Raw genomic sequence first — 23850 nt, 5'->3', positions numbered from 1 at the left:
TCCGTGTTGTTTTAAGGAAGTTTTCAACGAACGTGCATATAGTACCTGTGATGCTATGGCTTTTTAAATAATGCGATGCCTCCATACCATGTCATAAGCTTTTTCAGTGTCCATACATGTACCAATGGTGTGTTGCTTGTTAGCAGAAGCGTCGCTTGTATTCGTCTCGAGGTTGACGAGTTGATCCAAAGTGAAGTGAAATTTCTTACAGTCGTTCTGAGACGATGATATTAAAGTGTAATTTTAATTTTTAACAAGTTTTTCCATCAATTTGCACGTTGTACTTCTTAATGCAATAGGTAATTCGAAGGATTAGTAAGGTCTGTCTTTAGTTTAAAAATAGGTATGATAGGTAGGATTCCTTCGTTCCATTGATCAGGAAATGCACCGTATTTATATTACATAACATAAATAAGTATGTCTTTCCGATGAATGGAAGATTAGCTGGAAGTAAATTGGGAATTCCGTCCTGGCCAGGGGAGGAGATTTTGCAATTTTTTAGCGCTACTTCCAGGTCTTCCAGTGGCAAAAGATTGTTTTGCTAGAGTTGGAGTTACCGTTTGCGGTTATTCCTGTTCGATTTGATATGTAATCAACGAAGTTCTTATCATAATTACCGTCACTTGATTTCATTTGGAAATTGCATGCAAGAAGGTTGGCGATTTCCTCTTGGTCAGTAGTACATAGCCGGATTTGCTCCAGTTTTTAAGGCGTCCGGGGGGATTTTCTGTAGTGATCCGGGTTTTCCGATGTTCGTTTGCAACGCACCTGTTTTTCTAGGAGCGATTTTCAAGTGTTGCGTTCGCATCAGAAGCAGTATAAATGCAAACGCAAGAAAGAAGCTTTTATCTTGGAATATCGTATTGGAATCCGGGGAGGAAAGTGGACACCCGATTATATTTTACCGATATAACGTTTATTTCGGAAGAGAACTTCACGAAGAGAAGAGAACGTTGGTTTCTTGCTGCTGTGTACTAGAACGACCACTCTTAACTATACTCGCTTGCTTTCTGTAATGATGCTCTGAGGGATTTTTCGAGTATACTTATAAGGAAGGGATTTGGAGGAGAAGGTGAACTTGGTTCTGGTGACGAATTGCTGGACAGGACCTTGAAGGGACAGTCAGCGAGTCGATGAGTAACTTGTGTTCGACGTTACAGGGTTCATCTTTAGAGTGACTTCGTGACTCAATGTCAATAGGCAGTTGGTTATCCAACAATCGCAATTAATCTAAAAAATAGAACTGTCCGGGTTTCAGTCAGAAAATTCCGAGGTTTTAATGCTCTCTATTCTAGATTTGTGAGTTTATAAATGGCAACCATAGTGGTACATTAGTGGTACCATAGTGGTCAAATTTTGAGGTATACTCTTTAATTACTTTATTTTTATATATCTTTCACAAAACCTTGAAGTTTAACTTGTCGCTAAATTCAAATCTAATTTAAATTGCAACATTGTAATCGTACCTTAACACGTTAAGCGCCATGTCAGTCACTATGCCTTCCGTTCAGGCCGCGTCAGTCACCGGTGACTGACAGTATACTTTTCGTTAACCGTCTTCTGTTTATAGTTTGCATGGCCCACTTGACGGCCAAGTGTGGCCTGAACGGAACGGTAAGCAAAACAGGCTGGGCGTTTAACGTGTCAAGATCCTTTCGTATAACCTCAGAATAACGCGTGCGTCATTGGATATCTACGAAGTGTCGAATGTTCGAGCGTTTAACCATTAAAACATACGGTAAATCATAAGATAATCGGTGTTACGTTTACTAATAAAATGATGCAAATGTGTTTCTCGGTTTCCAGCCGATTACGCGAATGATTCACGATGCTCGTTTTTTAAGCGCACGTCTGGCTAATGGACGTTGGCGATCAAGTTATGTATGTGCATTCTTAGAATATTAAAAACGTCATAAGTAACAAATCGCGTGAGACACCCTGCACATAGGGACTCGTATCTTTCGGACGCCTTACTTCCGTGAAAAACGACCCTCATTTTCAGCTTCAACAATCTTAAAAACCCTTAAAAAGTCTCCTTCTAGCCGAGTGTTTTGCAGTCCGGATACCATACATACGTCAGCCTTTTTTAAAGAATTTAAAAGCAGCTGTACCGGATGTGTGAATGGCCAATGCAAACGAAATTTTTCGCAACCTAGCGGATCTAAACTCCTAAAATCACGGATCGTGGCGCCGTCACGGAACGATTTGAATGGACGGTGGGTGCCCTTAAAAGAGAAAAAAAAAAAAACAGGAAACGAAACCAGAGACAAAAGAAATTTCCACATAAAGTGTGTTATCGGCTGCGACGGATCGTAATCATTGTTATATAAGAGGCGTAAAACAATAAGCGCGCGGACGTTGTTTCAGTGATTCACCGAGCCGGACCAGAGGCAGGTTACACGTCTTGACATTGAACCCAAGAGGCAGATGTACCTTGGCTTCGAACACAATGGATACCTCTGCAAAAGAGAACAAGCCAGCTGTCCAAAGTATCCGCAGATTAATGCGCAGAAGGTAATCAACTTTCGCGATTGGGTATTCCCCGGCGGCGTCACTCGATTCTACACAGCTAAGCAGCTAAGAAAAGTCTATCCAGCAAACTAAGTACGACGATAATGGATGTACACAGATCGTTCGTTCTGCTTAGACTTTCTTAACCTGTCAACGTGATTTTCTAGACGAAAATGAAATTTCTGCGATGTATGTACAATTACTCCAAAAAATATTCGGATAGAGATGTATTTTGGTCAATTGTGAAAGGATTGTGTCGATGATTTTTCGTTATGAAACATTTATCGTGCTTTAGCATTACGTATTGTTAGCTTAGTGCAGTTTCGTATGCGACACTGTAATACAAATTAAGCTTAATTACATGTCCTTTGGGCACTTGTTAGCAAAAATGAATATGCTGAATATATCAAATATTTTTCATATTCTGAATATTTCTGCTTGGGCCGTGTTTAATGGTTGCTTCGTTAATGTCCGAATAGTTTTAGGAGACGCTGTGTGTTCGATTAGAAATCTGCACAATTTTTAACCAGTTACTTTAGTCTCGTTCCTGCAAATATGAGTATGACGTATCTTACGTTGAATACCGACGTAACAGTACAATTAAGAGTGAGACATCCTTTGAGAAATAAACTGCTACATACTACGTTTCAAAGTATTGATCAATCCAAGGAGAAGGTTAAAGAATTCTTTCGTTCGCGATAGAAATAAAAGAAATTGTGATTTCAAACGGCTATTGAACGATATTGTAGAAATGCCAGTGTCTTCTGAAAACTGGCCAAAAGTTTGGAATCACCGAGCATTGCAATTTACAGAAAAATTTCCAGAAAAAATTCAGCGACTTTGAGAATTTTTTATCATTCGAATCAATTGATATGAGATAAATTGATAAATGTAGAATTGATTCCAAACTTTTGGCCGGTAGTGTACATAGTGATTAATATCTCTTCTATTCACGCTTCAAAATTTGATCTACTAAAAATTTGAACCAGCATCAGTATAAATTTAAAATATTGATAACATTTATGTATCCAATATTCCGGTTACATTTGCATAGTAGATCAGTTTATGTAATTGATATAACGCGTAGTAAAAGATACAATAAGACACACATTGCTGTATAGCATGTTTACAATATATTGTGCAAAATGTGACATGTGATCTTGAATGAGAAAAAGGACCTAGTGTTCTAAAACAAATTTTCTGGAAATAGCTGTTTAAAGTTTATATTATTTTGTTTTTATTTCCTTCCTTGTATATGTATTCTACAGGGTGGCCACTGAAAGACTGAATGATATGAAAGAAAAATAACTTTCACAAACACGTTTTTATAATTTTTTATTATTTTATTTGGAATTAATGGATTGTTTTTCAGCACGCTTTATTCGAATCACTATATATGTATAAAGTTACTCTAACAAAATTTCACTTAAATTGATTGATTTAGATAAAATTACACTCTAATTCCCCTGACAGATGTGTACTTAAACCTTTAAATATTTGAGTTCAAATTACATACTAATATAGATTACGCTTTGTAAAGATAATTTTCTAAACGAGGAATTTCTATGTATATGTTCCTATAAAACAACAATTAAAAATTTTGAAGTTCCTATTAAAGAATTAAAAATATTTACACGTTTCCTACAGTGCATAGTTTGCAGTAATTATTTTATATTAGTGCAAATATAAAATCGGTACAAAAATTCGAACACTGTTACTTTTATTCCGATTAATCAGATCTACTGTGCATGTTAAATTTGTCATTATCTAAAATCTAAAATATTGTATATTAAAGAAATATCTCATTGAAAAACGTAATTATGTGTAAATTTACCTTGTACCCACGGAATATCTAATTTACACAAGGTACAGATTTTTTACATTGTTTATATTTATTCTTCACTATCGTCAGATAATAGTTATAAAAACAAAAAAGTTATCGGTATTTTCGTTAAATTAGTGGACTTTCTACTAAGAAGGATCTGCAGCAAATCCATTCGCGTTATTGCACGTGCTGCTATATTTGTACAAATAATATCGATTAACAAGATTTTTGGTCAGTCAAATGTAGGGCCGATTCTACAAGTGTCAGTCAAATGTAGGGCCGATTCTACAAGTGTCAGTCAAATGTAGGGCCGATTCTACAAGTGTCAGTCAAATGTAGGGCCGATTCTACAAGTGTCAGTCAAATGTAGGGCCGATTCTACAAGTGTCAGTCAAATGTAGGGCCGATTCTACAAGTGTCAGTCAAATGTAGGGCCGATTCTACAAGTGTCAGTCAAATGTAGGGCTGATTCTACAAGTGTCAGTCAAATGTAGGGCCGATTCTACAAGTGTCAGTCAAATGTAGGGCCGATTCTACAAGTGTCAGTCAAATGTAGGGCAGATTCTACATGTGTCAGTCAAATGTAGGGCCGATTCTACAAGTGTCAGTCAAACGGCAGGCCAATTCTCCAACTGGCAGTCAAACGGTAGGCCGACTATGTAATGTAATACAGGGCGCTGTTTTATCTCAATACTGTGAAATATCTGGCGTGACAGTGAACGTGTTAATAAGTAAATGTTGTCCAAATTATGTCGTGTTTGATGTCATTTTCACCAGAAAAATCTCATCAATATGTTAAGAGAAATTTCGGGATAAAAAAACGTAAAATTAAAAAAGTTGGTATTTAAATCGTTTGGTTACCTCGACTCACGTTTCATTCTTATCTTTTATTCGCTGTCCTTGTCTACGTTCAGCAAACTACAAAGGCGGGTGCGAGGCTCGAAAACGTAGTCCCTGACTCTACGAGTGTCAGGTTTAGATTCCTTGCGGTCTGACACTTGTGGAGAATTTACTGTATTCTGAATTCGAATCAGATCTCTTCCATCACCCGTAGTTTTTGCATAATAACGCTTTGTATTACTCAATAGTAACTAAATTCAGTTATTTTGTAAATAATAGTATGCACAGGGTGAATTTAATTTGTGCTTAGTCAGAAGAATGAAATGCTAATCATGTACAGGGAGGATAATTTTATTACACGAAAATGGTGAGCGATTTTATCCGGACGTTTCGTGCATGGAAAAGTGGTGCCAGGGCAAATGGAGTATTAATATGCTGGCTGATTACTGTTGGACACTCCAACAGGAAACGTTACTCAAACAAAATATACCAAGGAATCAACAAGTACCGCATTTTGTGCAATTATAAACGGAGTTATTAAACATTAAACTGTGTGTCATACAGAAACCCTGCGCGAGGGAAACAAACCGATTGCACGTACATTATCGGGAAAAAGTTTGGAATCACCTGCAAATTTACATCAATACTAAATCATTTGCCGCAACTAGCAACTAATTCTTCATAGATATGAAATTGATGCTGCGGAGATTAATAGCAATTTACGTCATTTCGATTGATTTTAATGATAAAAAATTCGCTGAAACATTCTTAAAGTTGCTAACACTTTGGAAATTTCTGTCTAACTTGCAGTGTACAGTGATTCCAAACTTTTGCCCGGTAGTATATGAATTCAGCATAAAAAGTATTAGGAAATAAATTGCGGTTTCTGTACATGAGATTTAAAGACGCGTAGTTTTGCTTAGAATGAATTTACTTAATCGAAATAATTTCCATTAGATTCTATACACTTTTTCCAACGTTGTTCGGGTCGCGTAATGTTCGATGCTTAATTGCCGAACCGGTACGCGAGTTTAATCACACCTTGATTTATTCAGTGTGAAATGCTAAGAACTAGTTTTATTTGCAACAGAGTGATACTTGAGGTGATGTCGCCACGAGACTATCAAAATACTAATTTTCGTAAGACCAACTGCCAAGACTTCCAGAAAAGGACACGCTTCTGCCTCGTTTCCTTAGTTTTATTCGCTCGGCCAGTTGCCGATTGGTGGCCGATTTCTTCTGGGGGTTGTAGGTGCTGACTCCTCATTGGAGGAGGTTGTTTAGGTGGGACGCAGCTCTTTCCAAGGGAAGGGGAATGTTGCTTAACATTAGAAAACCCCCATTTTTGGGTTTTTCCCAGGGGTTGCCGCGTGACTTTCCACCGCGCACGTGACCTCTCCACGGGGGGTACGGTACGCGCGAGAGGACCGGTACCTTGGTCTGGCGGCCATGTGTAATTGAACAAGTTTATGACGATAATCCGCCAGACCGAGGGTTCGTCGCGATTTCTTGCGAGGCAACAAACGTTTTACAAGAGTTCCTATTCCACTACAATAAAAATCAGGAGTTCCAGAATTAATAAATTCCACGAAGGTATTTACAGCATCCTCTTTATCGCGGAAGATTTTTTCTCGCAAAAAGTTATCGAAATGTTTAAAAAAATGATAATCTGTAGGCGATAAGTCGGGGGAATAAGGAGGGTGTTTTAATGTTTCATAACCCAATTCGTGTATCTTCCGAATCGTGAATTGTGATACGTGCGGGCGGGCGTTATCGTGTAGGAGTATTGGTCCCTTACGATTTACCAAACTTGCTTGTCTAACAAATAACTTTTTATGCATTTCTTCCAGTTCCTTACAATACTTTTCTGAAGTAATAGTTTCATTATTATTTAGGAAGTTGTAGCGAATAACACCTGCTTCTGACCACCAAACTGTCACCATAACTTTCTTTTGGTGTAACTTTGGTTTCGGGAAGTGCTTTGGAGCTTCATCGTAGTCCAGCTACTGAGCTGAACGACGATTATCACGCAGGATCCACTTCTCATCGCACGTTATTATTCGATGAAGAAACGGTTCACTTTCGTTTCGCTTAAGGAGTGCAGAGCAAATTGCGAATCGACGACTTTTCTGCCCTTCGTTGAGTTCATGGGGAATCCGTTTATCAAGCTTTCTCCGATTTTCCAATTTCCTTCAAGTGATTAGATACAATTGTTTTACTTACATTTAGATTTTCTGCAAGTTCTCTAACAGTTGTACACCGGTCATCTTCGACATATGCTTTCAGTACATCATTATCAATGGCAGAAGGCCGCCCCCGACCTTCTTTATCTTCGAGACTTTCATCACCACCACGAAATATTTTAAACCAATGTTGAACAGTACGTTCACTACTTTCACCGAATACATGATTGATATTGCGGCCAGTCTCCTCGGCTTTACGTCCTAATTTAAATTCATATAAAAATGTGGTACGAATTTGCTTCTTGTCCGTTGTTACGTTTTTAAGTTATACTCAGAACAAACGACGGTAAAAGACAAAAGTGTATCGCTTATATGATAGAGCGACATTTACGCTTTCAAATGGTATATTACTTAATAAACGTAAATTTAAAATATATAGTATAGAAAAGCCCTAAATATGACATAACAGAAAACCGCAATTTATTTCCGGACAACCTAATACTATGAAAATCGCGCATTAAACCTTGCGGAATAAAAAAAAATGCAAAATTTTGTAGACCATTGTAACTGTACATTTTTACTGCGATTGGTCATTGCGCAAAAGTATTTTCTTAAGTTGTTTTCCCTTTTTCACGAACGGTCTACAAATGATACCTTACTTCATTTGAAATATTCTTGTCGATTATCAGACACGGTCAAGCTTCGTTATGACTAAGAAACAATAGTTCCTACTGAATCACGTAATCTTGGGGGAAATTTTATGGCAACAATTGGTTCTTCGAATATCGATTTGAAGGTATCAATTTGTTACCTGGTACCCAATAATCAATCAACCACAAGATCATCGACTATGTTAATCATGATCAACTCGTCCCTATCCGTCGATAAAATCGCTTGTCCATCCTTATGAATACGTAGTTCCGTTCATTCACGAAAGAAATGGCAGACAAACAATCTTCGGTAATCTTTATGATCAATTATTATATCATGTTGAATAAAACGTAAAAACGATTGCTTTATGATTCATGAGCAGTGTAAACTACAGTTTTCCACGGTTAATAAAAAATAACAAGTCAAAGTTTAATTCATCATTTGAACCTGTTAAGCACTCGGGTACTAATTTCCGCGTACTTCGAATACTAGGTGCCGTCTGAAGATTGAATGTATTGCGTTGAGAGTCTGACTGAATCTTTATAATTCCTAATGTAACTGATGGTCTGTGTACTAACACTCTGTGGTCTGAAGCTAAGTCGGCCTTCTTATCAAAATCTTCTAAAATTTGAAGAAGGGACGCGAAGGGAGGTTCTTAAAATTACTAAGTGCCCAGCCCCGTATCACCATCGGCAACTTTAGAACCACCGTTAAACTCGTAAAGTGAACTACGTCTGTGAACCTAACAATCCGTAGTTTTCGAACGAAAATCTTTTTATTATCAGCAAAGAATGAGAAAATTCAATTTCGAGAAATAAAAGGAGAGAACTAAAGATATCGAATGACGTATGTCGCATAACCGATAGGCGAACGTTATGAATTTCATTCAATACGAAATGAAAACTAAGACGAACAGTCAGTGTAGAAAGTATTCGTGAAGCAGCTAGTTTGAACAAAAACTGTGTAGAATTTCGTTTATTAATAAACTTTCTTCAGATAAAAGTAAATTTATACGTATGCCTAGAAATCTCTCAAATAAATTACACGAAAAGAAAGATATACTTTTTTCAAATTTCCTATGAAAGTATCAACAAACATCCAAAAACTGGCAGAAATGTATGAGCAATAAATATTCGTACAGTTATTACCTCGTAACATAATGGCATAGCGAATATAAACACAACTGATGTCAGTTCATTCAGAAACATTGTTAGAACCGGAAGTGCTCAAAATTTGATGTTACAAGCTGCTACCGTTGCGGTATGAGTCGAAAAATTTCAGAAGCAACGGAGAGAAAAAGAAATTTACATAAACAGTGTAAAACGCTTCACGAAATTTCTTGTGTTCGTAGATCGCGGCCAATAAATCATCGACAGATACATATAGCGAAGGAAAAACGTTAAAAAATAATAGCACAGTAAATGGACACGTTGGTTGACTAATAATTCGAAGATTCAAAGGAAATCCTAAAATCGCTACGGATCTCAAAAACAAGTTCAACATCGATGTAATCACCTGTACCTAATTTTTTACGCTGCAAAGAATACCACGGAAGAATGGTTCGTAAAAAGTACCCATTTTGTCGCAGTCGCACTCTTTTGCGATGTTCGAAAGGAAGCTCGCGGTCGCGACTGTTACCCGCCAAATTAATCTTGAACGTTAGCAAAACGTAGTGTGCGTCACGAAACATTGACGACTTTGTTTCAAAGACTCGAATTGTACTTGAACGGCTGGAGAATTTTTACAAGTGTCAGTCAAATGTAGGGCCGATTCTACAAGTGTCAGTCAAATGTAGGGCAGATTCTACATTTGACAGTCAAATGTAGGGCAGATTCTACATTTGACCCGAATTTTTCTGGAGTCCTCCGTGACTCCCCCGCCAAGTGCAAGAAGGCACGCTGATTGGTTTTTTCACGTACGCACAAATTACCAATCAACGTGCCCCTTGAGTGTCACTCATCCTTCCGTTGCGCCCTTAGCGCGCTTTTCCTTGGAAGGATTGGGGCCCTACCTGCGGGTGCGTGGAATCTTCGCTGTCCTTCGGTGACGCGTCGGAAATTCCCGCCAGGTCAACCCTCGGCCGAGAGTGCCGTTATACGCGCGTGTGGATTGACCCTTCAGTAATACCTGGTTTATGACACGTCTTCGGTTATCGAGGACGCGGAAAAGTCGAAATTCTAAAGGCATTGTTCTGTAAGAATTTACTTACTTTTTCGCGGAGCTACGAAGCGTCTTTGTTCTCAAAAGTAACCTTCTCGTGCGAGCGTGTCATAAACCCGGTCAACGAAGACCCCATGTGTTCCGTACTTGCGCGACGGAACACATTTCGTAAATGAAGTCAACAGGAGAAAAAGATTGAAATTTGCAAAGTAGCATGCTGATATGCCAGATGGAAGTTTTGATATCTTTAGCTCTGACGGATCATCTAAAGTGTGGATAAAAAGAAAATACCGCGAATTTAAAAATCTAATTTGAATAAAAAGCGAAATTGAATCTATTGAAAAAAATAGAAGCAAAACTTGCGACTCGCTGTAAAGCATGGTGGAGGATCAGTTTTAGGTTGGAAATGTAGAGTAACGGTGCCGAATATGAGGCACCATAGTATTTTCCTAAATAAGTGTTGCAATAATGTGACAATGCTTACAACTACTGAAAACAAATGACAACGTCGTCTGTGTGAGATTTCAATTATCGTGGATCGTTTCATTAATACGCCATTAAACGTGTTTTTGCCCGTCACGAGTTCTTATAGTCCTTTACAAGGAAGGTTTGTATAACATGAAAGGTGAGTTATTTGATCAGTTTCTTTATTAGCTTCGAATCCTGGCATTATCAACTAATTTTAAATGAAACATTAATACACTGCTCTCAGATTAATTTAACTTCCTTTCTGTACTTATTTATTATGTACTTAATAAGAGAATCTACCGTGATTATTATAAAAAATTGGCCGGTACAACAATAAGTAAACAAAATGAGACTATGAACCATTAACCATTAATTTAATAAACCATTAATTTTATACTCTTTTACATTTTCTCGATTTTCATACGAAGCGAATATTTTTCTTAAGTGTGTCTAAATAAATAACGAATGTAGTGGGCAAGGAGCTTTTGACTTCTTCTCCTTCTATCACCCGATATTTAATCAAACGTAAATGGGGTCTCATATTCGGTAGTGGAGGGCTCCCTCCATTTCAACGACGACACTATTGACCACTGAATGTATATGAACATTTGAAAAAGAAACATCTTGAACGTAGCGCAGGTAGAATGGGTTTGACAGGTAATTTTATCCTTATACAAGATTCGGAAATACACGATTGTGGATCCTAAAGAATGTTCCAGAACACATAAAGACATCCTCATAACGATTAGACTGAGTGTAATGTAATATATCTCTGGTGGGCGGGCAAAAGAGTACAAGTCAAATTTTGGTCAAAGGGGATAAGTACGCTAATATGTTTTACATTGCTGCAATTTCACTTCTTTCGCGCTCTTTTACCTGAAATTCTAATAGCAGGCAAAAATACAGTATATTATAAGTGCTTCTCTGCAAAATTAATAACTCTGACTTATACTCTTTTGACCGCCCATCAGAGATATATGAGACCACCTGAAATAAAAAATCCAATCTCACTATATTTCGTTAAAAAACGGCCTTGAAACGGCACTCTCGGAAGAGTGGAATAGAATTTCGTATATTACAACAAATAATTTTGTAAATTGAACGTCGCAAAGGCACTTTGGGTATTAAATTTCGTAATTTAAGTTTCCGCCAATTTCTGAATATTTACCGTTATTATTTTCATAAAAGATATAGGTAACGTATTTTTTTTTACGAAATTCATTTCAGAAGATTTCTTTTACTCGATGAAAGTTCGTTAATAAATGAAACTGCAAATTTTTGTTTAAATACATAGTATTTTTAATATAAGCGACAGTTGTTCGATTAACCAAGGGAAGAATGTGCATTCTCACTGGAAACGAAAATTGAACAAAAGCTAGAAGTGTCTTGTAGAATTTTCAGAACAAAACCATCGGTCACGGTTCTTCGTAAAATTCACATTTCATTAACGCTCCGCGGCAGAAGGATGCAAACGATGCAACGAGCATCAGGAAACTTCAGTCCGTTATTAATTTCCACGATTTCATTCAGCTGTACAATTTTTCGCACGTAGCACGTGCACGAGCACCGAACAAGTCGAAGCAAGGAAGTCGATGCGTGCGGATACTATATAAGAGGACGAAGCCGCCAATTGACTCAGTCATTCTATCACACACAGCGACCACGTCAAGATCAAACGAATTTCCGCGTTCGGTGTTCGTAAACAAGAAGGCACGCTCTTAAACGTCGACCGGTGGATCGTGACTAGATAAAATGGATATCAGGATTCTGGTATTTTTCTTATGTGTCAGCGTGGCAGGATCGTTCGCGGATCTCCGTTCGCCGCTCTTCAGATCACGCAGAAGTGAGTAGTCGTCGAGTAAACAGAAGCCACTGAAACGAACGCACTGTGCCTAACAGAGAAACGGGACTACGGTAGTGTAGAGTAGTCTTCCTCACTAATCCACAAACGCACAACCTCTCTGCTAATTATTTAGCGAATGTTACACTCTGTTCCACGTGGGCTGCTAAACGCGCATGCACACCTTAGCAACATTCTTGTCAATTAAAGACGAAGCGCAGACGGAACGGTTGAGAAATGGTTTATACATAATTCTGACGCGAGCCGAAAAATATTATTCTCCCTATTGTTTGCAAATCTACGCCTCGTCTCGATTAATAAGCGTTGCTCAATCGAAGACTGTTGTTTCTAGGAAAATGGTCCTTCTCTCTCGTGCACGTCAAGAGTGATCAATCGTATCCAAACTTTGTATCCGGCTGTATCAGTTGCGCAACGCCTCGTAATAAAATACGGAAATATCGGGATAATTATGAGACTTGTGACGTGTCGCGTAGCCGTGAAACGTTAATAAATTGTCAATTGCTAGACAACCTATATCAATAACGGAAAAGTTTTTACACGTTTCGGCGAGCGTACGGGACGGTTCACGAGGGTACCGATGTTAGCCAATGCCGAGAAACAGGTCTGAGATTTATTTACGGCATAACACGGACTTCGACGAAAAACCCGTCAGCCTGTATCTAAACACGCGTTACCGGCCATTACCTTCGTTGATAATTAAAAAGCCATTATACCTTGTACGTAGTTTTTCATGGTACGATAGGCTTTATTGATTTCCGTTCTGGAAATATGTTCGCGTTTATATGTATCCTAAAGTAAGCACCGAGCAACGGCAACGTTGATCGATAACCGACAAGCTTCTCTCAAATAATTATACAAATAGTCAACTTATTGGCAACTTTTCGATTCGTATAATAAAATTTGACATTTTGTTCGATACATCGACAAGGAGACAATTTCTTTCTTTCTCATATAGTTGCTTGCTTTACATAAAAACCTGTAACGCATATACTTTAAAATCACGTTACAGCATTGAAGATGTATCCAAGTAACCGATTACAGCTTCATTTCTGCAAAAAGTGCGGGGGAAATGTTTGTTTATTCGAATCGTTGTTTAATCAGCGCGAAATACCGACAAACGTGTTGTCTGTATGCGTGAGTCAGGCAGAAGATTTTCCATTCGCGATAGTACCGATAATCGATATTCTCATGTGTGTAATGTTGACCGCTGCTCGTCTGACGGATTCCTTTTCCTCGCTTTTGCATACGAACGACAGACACTGCGTGCCATGCCGTTTGTCGCGAGAAGATAGTTTGCGAACCGTGACCTCATTACATTTACCAACCTTGACCTCTGATGTGATATTTTCTTTCCAGTTCCTCTACTTTTCTTTCCTATTGCTATATACAACGTTACGATGCCCGAAAGAATTACGCGATACGAAGTAACACGGAACATCCTTGCAATCTTCGGAACGGGTTCCATTAGAACCGGAATGTTTATGCGAACGTAGCCTCGAGGACACGTCATCCGCTTTCTGGCCGTTTAAAGTCGCTTTTCGAATTATGATACATCGTCGACGCAAAAAAACGTAAAATTCCAGAGATTTATATTGGGGATATATTAAAGATTAAACTGACAGTCTTTGATTCGGTAAACAAGTAAATAACGAAAACGTAATTATTTAAATAAGTAAACAAATGAGTGAATTTTTTAATGATAATGGGTAATTGTGGAATTTGATAAATTTGGGGAATTTTGAATTTGACAAATTTGAATTCAATGATAAAATAAATGAAAAAGCATAATTATGTAAATAAATAAATGTGTATTTTTTAATAGTAATGGGTTATTGTGGAATTTGATAAATTTAGGGAATTTTGAATTTGACAAATTTGAATTGAATGATAAAATAAATGGAAAAGCATAATTATATAAATAAATAAATGTGTATTTTTGAATAATAATGAGTTATTGTGGAATTTGATAAATTTAGGGAATTTTGAATTTGACAAATTTGAATTCAATGATGAAATAAATGGAAAAGCATAATTATATAAATAAATAAATGTGTATTTTTGAATAATAATGAGTTATTGTGGAATTTGATAAATTTAGGGAATTTTGAATTTGACAAATTTGAATTCAATGATGAAATAAATGGAAAAGCATAATTATATAAATAAATAAATGTGTATTTTTGAATAATAATGAGTTATTGTGGAATTTGATAAATTTAGGGAATTTTGAATTTGACAAATTTGAATTCAATGATGAAATAAATGGAAAAGCATAATTATATAAATAAATAAATGTGTATTTTTGAATAATAATGAGTTATTGTGGAATTTGATAAATTTAGGGAATTTTGAATTTGAATAATTTGAACGAGAAAGTCAAAAGTTCCTAAGAAATCACGCTTATTTGTGTTATATTTGAAGAAACGACAGCGCGATTCACCTTATAACGATTTAAAGTGGCATTTATTTTCGATTCGTTGTTTACTTTAACGCTTACAGCGTTTTTATTTTCATGCAATTGTACGCATGCATTGCACGTGTCGATTGGGGAAATCCGTCCTGACGTGAAGAAATTGGCATGTGCACGAGTGTGTTTTACCCAGACAGTACCATCTAGATAATCTTTTTGCATGTTTTATGTTACGCGCGAAACTTTATGTTCGATGCTCTCACGTTTCCTATAAAACCGCAGAAGACAATAACGTCTGAACGAACGATGTACCGGAATTGTTCAACGCGAAAGTTAACATTGAACGTTTAACGTTAGATGTCGCGAAATTTCTTTTGTGCATGTAAACACGGTGAGGGAATTGTCCACAATGAGGGACACTCAAAATTGATCGGTACAGCATGCTGGCAAATAACAGTGAAATGTATGAAAATGTCCGCGTCGCAAAAACACAGTGGCTACATTTCTGCGAGAACAGTGTAGTTGACAAAACGAAAAATGCTATTTTCTTTGTTTTCATCGGTAAAGATGGATTGCAAGAACCCTATAAACTACGCGTCATGGATTTCGACGGAGTGTTGAGGACGAAACGAGAATCGGGCAGTCCGAGTACTACCAAGAGCACCGCTACGTCTGCTTCTACTTCGAATCCTTCCACTCCGACTCTTCCCAGCACAGATCCCAGAAGTACCTCGACGAAAGAACCAGATTCGACGATGGAATTCACGTCAGATCCTACGACCAGTTTCACACCTGAATCGAGTTCAACAACCGGCGATACGCCCAAACCATCACCCACTTCGTCTAAGACAGATCCCGCTACTCCTAGTCCAAGTACCAAACCCACGATGCCTAACACCTATACTACTGTTTCTAGTCCAAATACCAAACCTACTTCACCTGTGACAGACTCCACGACTCCTAGTCTAACTACCAATCCCACAACGCCTACGGCGGCCACCACGACTTCTAGTCCAAACACCAAACCCACAACGTCTAAATCAAAATCCCCGAGCTCTAAACAAACCAGCCCTCCCGCCTCCACCAAACCGACCGAAGCTGCGACTACACCGAAGAAACCAGAAAATTCTGGAGGATCGACTGGTCCGGCATCGACGACCCCGTCGCCTGCAATAGGTTCGCGCTTTGGTTCACCGGAAGACAAACCTGAAGACAAACCTGAAGACACCAACGGGAAGCCTAAGTCCCCGTCTGACCCGAACCAATCGCCGAAGCAAGAAAATCCCACGAATCCTGAATTACCTTTCTCCTTCCCTACGTTCTTCATGCCACCCTTTGTCCCGAATTATTCGCCGTTCTCCCCTCGATTTTCCCCCGATGCCACTTTCAACACCATACCGACTGCTGGTAATAACAATCCATGGGCGGGACCAAACAACGCAGCCGGAGTTGCGTCGTCTTTCGCCTCCGCCGGTGCATCGGCCGGGGCTTCTGATAACTCGAATCATAACGCGCCAGTGATTGATTATTACGGTGGATATCCCAACGACCCGAATATTGGCGTCGCGGCTCCTGAACCGAATGTGCCCAACATGCCGAACATGATTAACTCAGGGGGATATGGTAACTACGAAGGAGGTAATATTTAATAAAAGGGCGAAACTCGAGTGCACGGATATCATGTCGGAGACTGTTGAGTGGATAATGCATGCATCGCGATGGTTCTTTACGATTTTGACGAATTAACAAGCGTTTGTGAAATTAGACAACAACGAAGGGAAAATTTTGATCCTTGAAGCAGGACGACTGTGTGAGATTGTATTAGGAGCGTTGTTGTTGTAATGTCACGAAGAAGCAACGCATTAACGTGGAATGTTTCAAGAAAGGGGCATGGGTATGAACAATTGAAGACAGGGACTTTTAGAAATTTTTATTTTTATTTTTTTGTCCATGCATGATTAGACGAGTTTTTGATTATGATAGTTTAGGGGTTACGTTGCATTTTGCACGTGTACTCGTCGTATCTTCATAACAGATCCTAAAAGCTTGACAATACGTACTTGTGTATGAACAGTTTTTGAATTAAAATGTGAAATATAGCCTTCGTAGCGGATTCAGACATTGTTGATGGAAAATGAACATTGTAAATAATTAGAATAATGTTACAATGCTGTTAGGTCAGCGTATCACCTAGCTGGGACATGATCAGAGCCATTCCTTTTAGCATTTCCTGTCTGCATCTTTTAATTCCAAAACTATACATAAATACGTATTGTTTTTTTTATTCTGTTTCTACGTTTTTAATATGTATCTATCGCTTAATCTGTTACAGACACTCCATTCTACGATTTCGGCGCATTCGCGTTCCCCGGTTACAATTACGATACTTTCCAAAAACAAATGGAGGAAAATTTTAGACAAATGCAAGCTCAATTGCAAAAGCAACAACAATCGTAAGTTTAACAAACTTAGTGAAGTTTTACTGGAAGTGTCTGTCGATGAATCACCTTTAGAAAAAGAAAATTAAATATACAAAACGCTATAATAATATTACAATATTCAAAATATTAGTGAAACTTAAAATTTGCAAATTTCTATACGACACTATTCTCTTGCATGAATTCGATATATTCAAATGTAAAATTTCGTTTATTTTTCATTTTATCAAATATTAAAATAGGTTCCTTTTGAATTTCGTAATATTTTTACTTTGCCTTTTAATATTTTACAATATCGTAAGAACATCGTTTTGTTTTATATTTGCATATACGTTGAAACAATACAAACAAAACTAACATGTTTCTAAAACTATGAAAAAGGTTCATGCTTGAAAGAAGTATCGATAACTGTTTTCCAAGTTATTTAATATTACTAATATGAATCATAAAGGTAACTCTGAAAATATAGTCTTTCAAGAATATAATTTGCATTCTTTACCAACCATGACAAACAATGCACTTATTGGAATCTTTTTTTTTTATTAATTGAGTTATTTACAATCATTGGAATATTTAGAAATAATAATCCTACTCAAAGAAGCTTCTGTTTGTCCTACTTGTGACTACAATAGGCTTTCCTAACGCACAATCTTACAATTTGTTGTGACAGAATTCTATTCGGAATTATTCTTATGGAATTGCATTAAAAAAAGTGGATTTCTAAAAATAAAATATCACCCTATGTACTAAAATAATATCAAATACCTTGTGAAATGTGAATATTAAATGATGAAAAGAAACGCCCTATATACAGACAATTAAAACTATGAAGAAATTAACTCTTTCTCATTATTACCAATTAATTCGTCCTCGTTCTATTCAAAATAAGGCACATTTCGACTGTGTTATGTCTATGCAAAAGTAATTTCCGAAATAAAAGAGCCTATGTAAATTTTTGGAAACAACTTCTCTTCGTAAATAATAATACAAACTTCTCTAAATAATATATTGTTATATATTAGGATCTTTGAAGCAACTAATCGCATAGCCTCTGATGGAGCCTCTTCCCCTGGAGCACACACCGCTTATTCCAGCATTAATTTGGGTCCAGGAGGTGGTTACCAAACGGGTGCAATCAATCCAGTAAGTAATAATACATGAAATAACTACAAAAAATTATGCGTGAACATGTACGTATTTATTTCTATCCCAAGAGTTACATTATCTTGCAACAAACATAAATACAGCGCTGTCGCGTCAGCTAGCCGGGTTTTCGCCTCGCTAGCTGTCCGTCGCTATCCCCACCAGTTCTTCAAACTTGCTCCGCGGAGCGAGCCTCTAGCGTTAAGTGTCTGAACTAAACAAGGACCTCGATATTTCGTATCGAACATCTGCATCTCACTTGCACTCAGTGGAGAAGAGACATGCCCGGGATTTCGTAGAATACTCTGTCCAATTTAAGAATAACCTCGCTTCGCGCTTGGGACGTGCCTAAGGCAGGGCTAGAACGACCAAACCCCCACTTAACCGCCTACGTTTTTCTCCGTCTTACGGACGCGAATCGGTCCGAGAGCGAGGTTATTCTTAACTTGGACAGAGTGTACCTCCCTTGATTGCTGACCAGATTTAATCCCGAGCCGCGGCCAGCTAACGCGACAGCACTGTAGTATGAATGAAAGCTGTAAAATCGTAAAAACAGAAGTTTATAACACTAAGACGATATTGTAATTGTGCAAAAGAAAAATTATACTGACTTTATCTACACTTTTCATTATTAATTATCCATTTGAGTACCAGTGTTTCATGAGAAAAGATATTTTATATCTAGATGCACTTATATTTGTTTTTGTTCAGTACTGATATACAGGGTGGGCCACGTAAAACAGGCCACCTAATTGTCTTCTCCAGCTATGGTGGTACGAGAAAATTTTTATACGTAATTTATAAATGGTTTTAACCGATGCATAAGATGGGAGTCAAGTTTTTTTACAAATGCCATTTTTTCTGTTTCTTTTTCATACATTTTTTTTTCTACTGTATGTTGTAGCAGATATTGATATGCATTGACACGTGGAGAATAATATGATCTTAAAATGACCCTGGACTCTTAAATCTTTCTAAAATTTTTTCCATCAGAAAAATGTTTCTTCCGAAATTATTTAAATTGCGTATAAAACTTTTCTCGTACCACCATAGCTAGAGAAGGTAATTAGATGGCCTGTCTTATGTGCCCCATCATGTATAAATAGTAAATGTGACACTTTGAATTTAAGCATAGACCATTTATTTTCTCCATTGCAAGAAAATAAACAACGTTCTTATTGTTAAGGCTAATTCTGAGAACTCATTAATATTAAAAAAAAACAAGTCTCTTTCATTTTCGTCTTTTGATTAAGACTTATTGTTAACTTTTCAGGCTGCACCAGGAATACAATCCAGATTCGCCGAGGAGCTTCCTCCACCATCTGGCAATAATTTTGGCGTATTTTCCAGTTCTATGTCGCACAGTCAGGTTGACCCGAGTGGAAAAACAGTCTCTCGCAAAGTTTCGACAACAGGTGTAAACGACAACGGGAAAATCACTTTCCGAACAGTTCACGATTAAACCGTACACCGTCGATCTTTTCGGTTAAATATACACGTACTGCGATAAAATGAAACAGTCTTTGCCCCTCTTAAAAACCAAGCCATCCTCTGTAAACTCAGGGTTAGAAGCAAGATCTTGAATCGTTCTACTTATCAAATACACTTACACGATTGCCAGACCAATACTCAATGTATTTAAGTGACACTCGACATATGAAACGGATAGAGCTATGCACGATTATTTACAAGTGGCTGTACGTCGTCTTAAACAACGAAATCTGTGCCGAAGCGTACATTAAAAAAGCTGTTATGCGTAGACTTACATTTCATGGATCATATTTTCGAGGGAAAATAGAATCGAGAAACTTCTTACCTTCTATGACCGGAATATTAACAATTGATATTCTGTCTAGGTATTTAATATGGTATTGTTGTATTTTTGCTCTGCTTTGAAGCTTCTTTTTTGTAAGAAAGGTAGAAAATATAATATCGTTATACAATAATAGAATTTGTATTTTATTAAACACAGGGATAACACTCACAAAAACTGTCATTCGTTATTTCGTTGAGTTTTGCTAAACGGTGGTTCAATTTTATCGTCAACCACGAGTCTGTTAGGTAACCATCCGGTATAACGGTCCGAAGAATGGGAACGCCAAATTTCAGGTCTTTGGAACATCCTTCGACCTTGGTACCAAGGTTCGCCGCCTTGATAACGGCTTTGGATCTGAAATATTTTATCACGAGTAGAATGAATAAAATTTCATTTCGAACATTTAACACGAAATTAGCTGCAATATTTTGTTCAAACAAAGATAAAGACATCCGTAATATGATATTTTCAGGACAAACTTTTAGAATTGGACTCTTCGCTTAATTTTCTCCAAATTTTTATGTAATCATTTAGTCCTCAATTATCATGTAATGAACATTATACAAAAAGTCTTCATAACGCTTTAATTCTCAAATTTTTGGTCGTGCTAATCAGTTTTTCGCTCACTCTGTACAAATTTGATTGGAAAGTTTTCATTCAATATTGAATACAACATGGCAGAGCTTATTCGAACTAAGAGTACAGTCCATTTTATAAGTTTCACTTAAATTCAACGAATAAATTAACGACAATTCGAACAGAGTTGTGATAATTGAAAGATAAACTAAAATTAATATTATTTATTTTCTTAAACGGTCGTCTTTACCTGTGGAATACTGTTGTAGAAGTACGTCGATGGACGTGAATAATTCAGATGATGAGGATCAAGTGAATGATCATACGTATTTCCTATACCACGAACTCCGTCCACAAATGGAATATCGTTTGTCTTATTGTTAGAATCAGTTTCCAATTTCGTTACTATGCTGAGATGCACATCAGTCACGATATTACCATCTTTATCCTGTTTGGATGACACAGAGACGTTGCAAATTCCGTTATTACACGTGTCCACCTTCGACTTTACTCTATTTTCAGTCGTAATTCGAATATTGTTAACAACAGTTGATTCGTTTGTTAAATAATTCTGCAAAATGTGTAACACAATCGAACAATAGTGAAATGTTCTTATATTATTTCATTCATATTTTCAACTTATCGGTGAATTTTACCGCCTAAAATATTATTCGTTAAGCTTGGCATTTATTTATTATAATTTCGCAGGCATCGTTTACACAGAACGGTTGTGCGATTCTAAATTTATTGTACGCAGCTTCTGCTAAATCCTTAAATAGCCGTTCTACGTAATCTCGTCCATTAAAAGATACTTCAGAAAAAAGAAATACCGGCAGGTTTATTATAATTAGCGAAGTCATAAATATTCGTCCTCGAAGCAATATAAACGTACGATGCGAGCAATAAATGTTGCTAATTATGATTTAACTTCCTTTCTGTAGATCGTTTTCGTTTATGGATGGGATCAAATTTACATTTCTCGAAGAAACGTTGATAAATAGAATCATGCATGGTAAATCATTTTTTAATTTCTTCACCTTGTGCTTGGCATTTATCTCATTCTTGAAGAAAATTATTTAAGTATCGAGCAATTAAAATTTGCACAAAAGTTTCGGATACTGGGTGTTCGTGGTACATTGGACCAGCGTTTTTCTCGCAAATGGTAAGTATTTGGAAAAAGTGAAAGAGGAAGAAGTTTTCATGTTTCGTATAACCAACATGATAGCCTACGCCAATTTTTTATTTTTGCAATGTTTTTCGAGAAACGAAGGTGGCCTTCAGTTTTTCATACATAATGTAATGTACACGGTATATTATGAAAGAGAATTTTCTTCATTTTTTGGAAATGACGTGGTGTAAAATAATTACTCGCGAAGGTTGCTTAAGAGAAATATATATTTATTTAAATCGGATAACGCTTAAACTATTTTCAATGTAAGGAAGAATGTCCACGACAAAAAGCCTCGTGCCTTTTTCGGGGCTCCCTTAAGTAGCCCCTTTTTCCCTGGGAAAGCCCCAGGAAGTGGGGGGTCTACATTGCCAAGGCAATACAGTAAATTCTCCACAAGTGTCAGTCCGCAAGGAACCTAAACCTGACACTTGTAAAGTCAGGGACTACGTTTTCGAGCCTCGCGCTCGTCACGCCAGACAGTGAACGTGTTAATAAGTAAATGTTGTTCAAATTATATCGTGTTTGATATCATTTTCATAAGAAAAATCTTACCGACACGTTAAAAAAAATTTCAGATGAAAGAGAGTAAAATTGAAGAAATTATATTTTTCTATTATGAATTGTCGAGCCGTGAAATCTCGTAAAAGAAACCGAGTGGTATAGCGTTACACGCTTGACTGACAGCGAGCGAGGATAACATAGGCGTAGGACCATCTATACTGACACTTGTAGAATCCAAACTGACTGACACTTGTAGAGAATTTACTGTACTCTTGTCCTCGAGGACAAAGAAACCCAGAGATGTTCGCCTCGAGGACCAAGAGTCGCCAGGCCTAGGTACGTAGGCCCCCCGTGGCGGTCGCCACAATTTCGTGTTAGTTTCTGTATTATTAAAATATCTTCTTCAATAATGTGTCACCAATTAAGATTAAATTAAAATTAAGCTCGAAGGGATTAGAGAATATCGAGTGCTTCACATGCTTTTGAGTGGAACTGTTTATCACTAAATTCGTTTTTTTATATTAATTTCTTATAACTAGATTAACATGTTATTTGGGAACAGATAATTTCATACAATTAAAAATTCAATTCTGATCAGCCAAATGTAGCAATACAAAATAGATTCACGAAAACTGACTGTACATTTCTGTGTCACGTTTAAAAAAATGGTTTTCAAATTTTTACAATATGAACAATTAATTTCTCGAAATTACTTACTTGTGGGAAATGATTTCTTTCCGTCAAACTGCTCGACGCTGTAAATTTATCGTCACTGATCGATCTAAAATGCGAAGATTTGGAAATTTGTGGAACTGTCGTTGCTTGACCATTGATTTCGCCTAAATTCGAGCTCCGTTCATCTTCCTTCGAGTTAAACGTGATCTGCGAAACAATTTTCGCACTCGACGCAAGATTTTTCAACGCGAATATCATAAAGCACAATAAAAGCGTAATCCTTCTCATCCGTCCGTCCATTGTTCGTTCGACTGCTTACCTTTTTCCGTGCAAAGCTTTGGGCGTTGTACGAAGAAATTGTCCCAAGGAAGGGATAAGTACTGAAACAGGATGTGTGTGGTATAGTAACGACAGTGATTACACATGTAAGAAAATTGCAACGACCTCCGTAGATCCAGGTAGCAGAAGGTTAAAACATGAAAGAAAAGGAAGTAGGATTCAACGTGCAAGAAGATTACTCTCGAAGAGTGGACACGAATCGTTGATCTTAATTGCTTTTTGAAGACTTCTCTAATAGTAAGATGAGATCTAAATTGCTATTCGAGCGTTTCGATGTTGTGA

At 37.3% G+C, this 23850-nt stretch overlaps 2 protein-coding genes and 1 pseudogene across 2 annotated transcripts; 1 reads left to right on the top strand and 2 right to left on the bottom strand.

Moving 5' to 3' along the window:
• Positions 1–6110: 6110 nt before the first annotated feature.
• LOC108576838 lies at positions 6111–9218 on the bottom strand (annotated as a pseudogene).
• A 3044-nt stretch (positions 9219–12262) lies between these two features.
• On the top strand, positions 12263–20316 carry LOC108576840 (DNA-directed RNA polymerase II subunit RPB1-like). The gene is made up of 5 exons (XM_017939902.1): positions 12263–12481; positions 15477–16547; positions 17242–17362; positions 18370–18490; positions 19764–20316. The coding sequence occupies exons 1-5, from the start codon at positions 12391–12393 to the stop codon at positions 19950–19952; spliced, it is 1593 nt and encodes a 530-aa protein (XP_017795391.1). The 5' UTR covers positions 12263–12390; the 3' UTR covers positions 19953–20316.
• A 167-nt stretch (positions 20317–20483) lies between these two features.
• On the bottom strand, positions 20484–23487 carry LOC108576837. Its single transcript, XM_017939901.1, has 3 exons — positions 23272–23487; positions 21133–21453; positions 20484–20660 (listed from the first exon to the last, which is right to left on the bottom strand). The coding sequence occupies exons 1-3, from the start codon at positions 23485–23487 to the stop codon at positions 20484–20486; spliced, it is 714 nt and encodes a 237-aa protein (XP_017795390.1).
• Positions 23488–23850: the final 363 nt, after the last annotated feature.

The sequence above is a fragment of the Habropoda laboriosa genome, unplaced genomic scaffold (assembly GCF_001263275.1).
Source record: "Habropoda laboriosa isolate 0110345459 unplaced genomic scaffold, ASM126327v1 scaffold529, whole genome shotgun sequence".
Classification (NCBI taxonomy): Eukaryota; Metazoa; Arthropoda; class Insecta; order Hymenoptera; family Apidae; genus Habropoda; species Habropoda laboriosa.
This window is presented reverse-complemented; position numbering and strand designations above follow the sequence as displayed.

Coding starts and splice junctions, on each gene's coding strand:
- LOC108576840 (XM_017939902.1), top strand. CDS start 12,391: ATGGATATCAGGATTCTGGTATTTTTCTTATGTGTCAGCGTGGCAGGA. Junction 12,482..15,476: donor GCTCTTCAGATCACGCAGAA/GTGAGTAGTCGT, acceptor TCATCGGTAAAG/ATGGATTGCAAGAACCCTAT. Junction 18,491..19,763: donor AAACGGGTGCAATCAATCCA/GTAAGTAATAAT, acceptor TTAACTTTTCAG/GCTGCACCAGGAATACAATC.
- LOC108576837 (XM_017939901.1), bottom strand. CDS start 23,487: ATGATATTCGCGTTGAAAAATCTTGCGTCGAGTGCGAAAATTGTTTCG. Junction 21,454..23,271: donor AAAGAAATCATTTCCCACAA/GTAAGTAATTTC, acceptor CACATTTTGCAG/AATTATTTAACAAACGAATC. Junction 20,661..21,132: donor TCTACAACAGTATTCCACAG/GTAAAGACGACC, acceptor AAAATATTTCAG/ATCCAAAGCCGTTATCAAGG.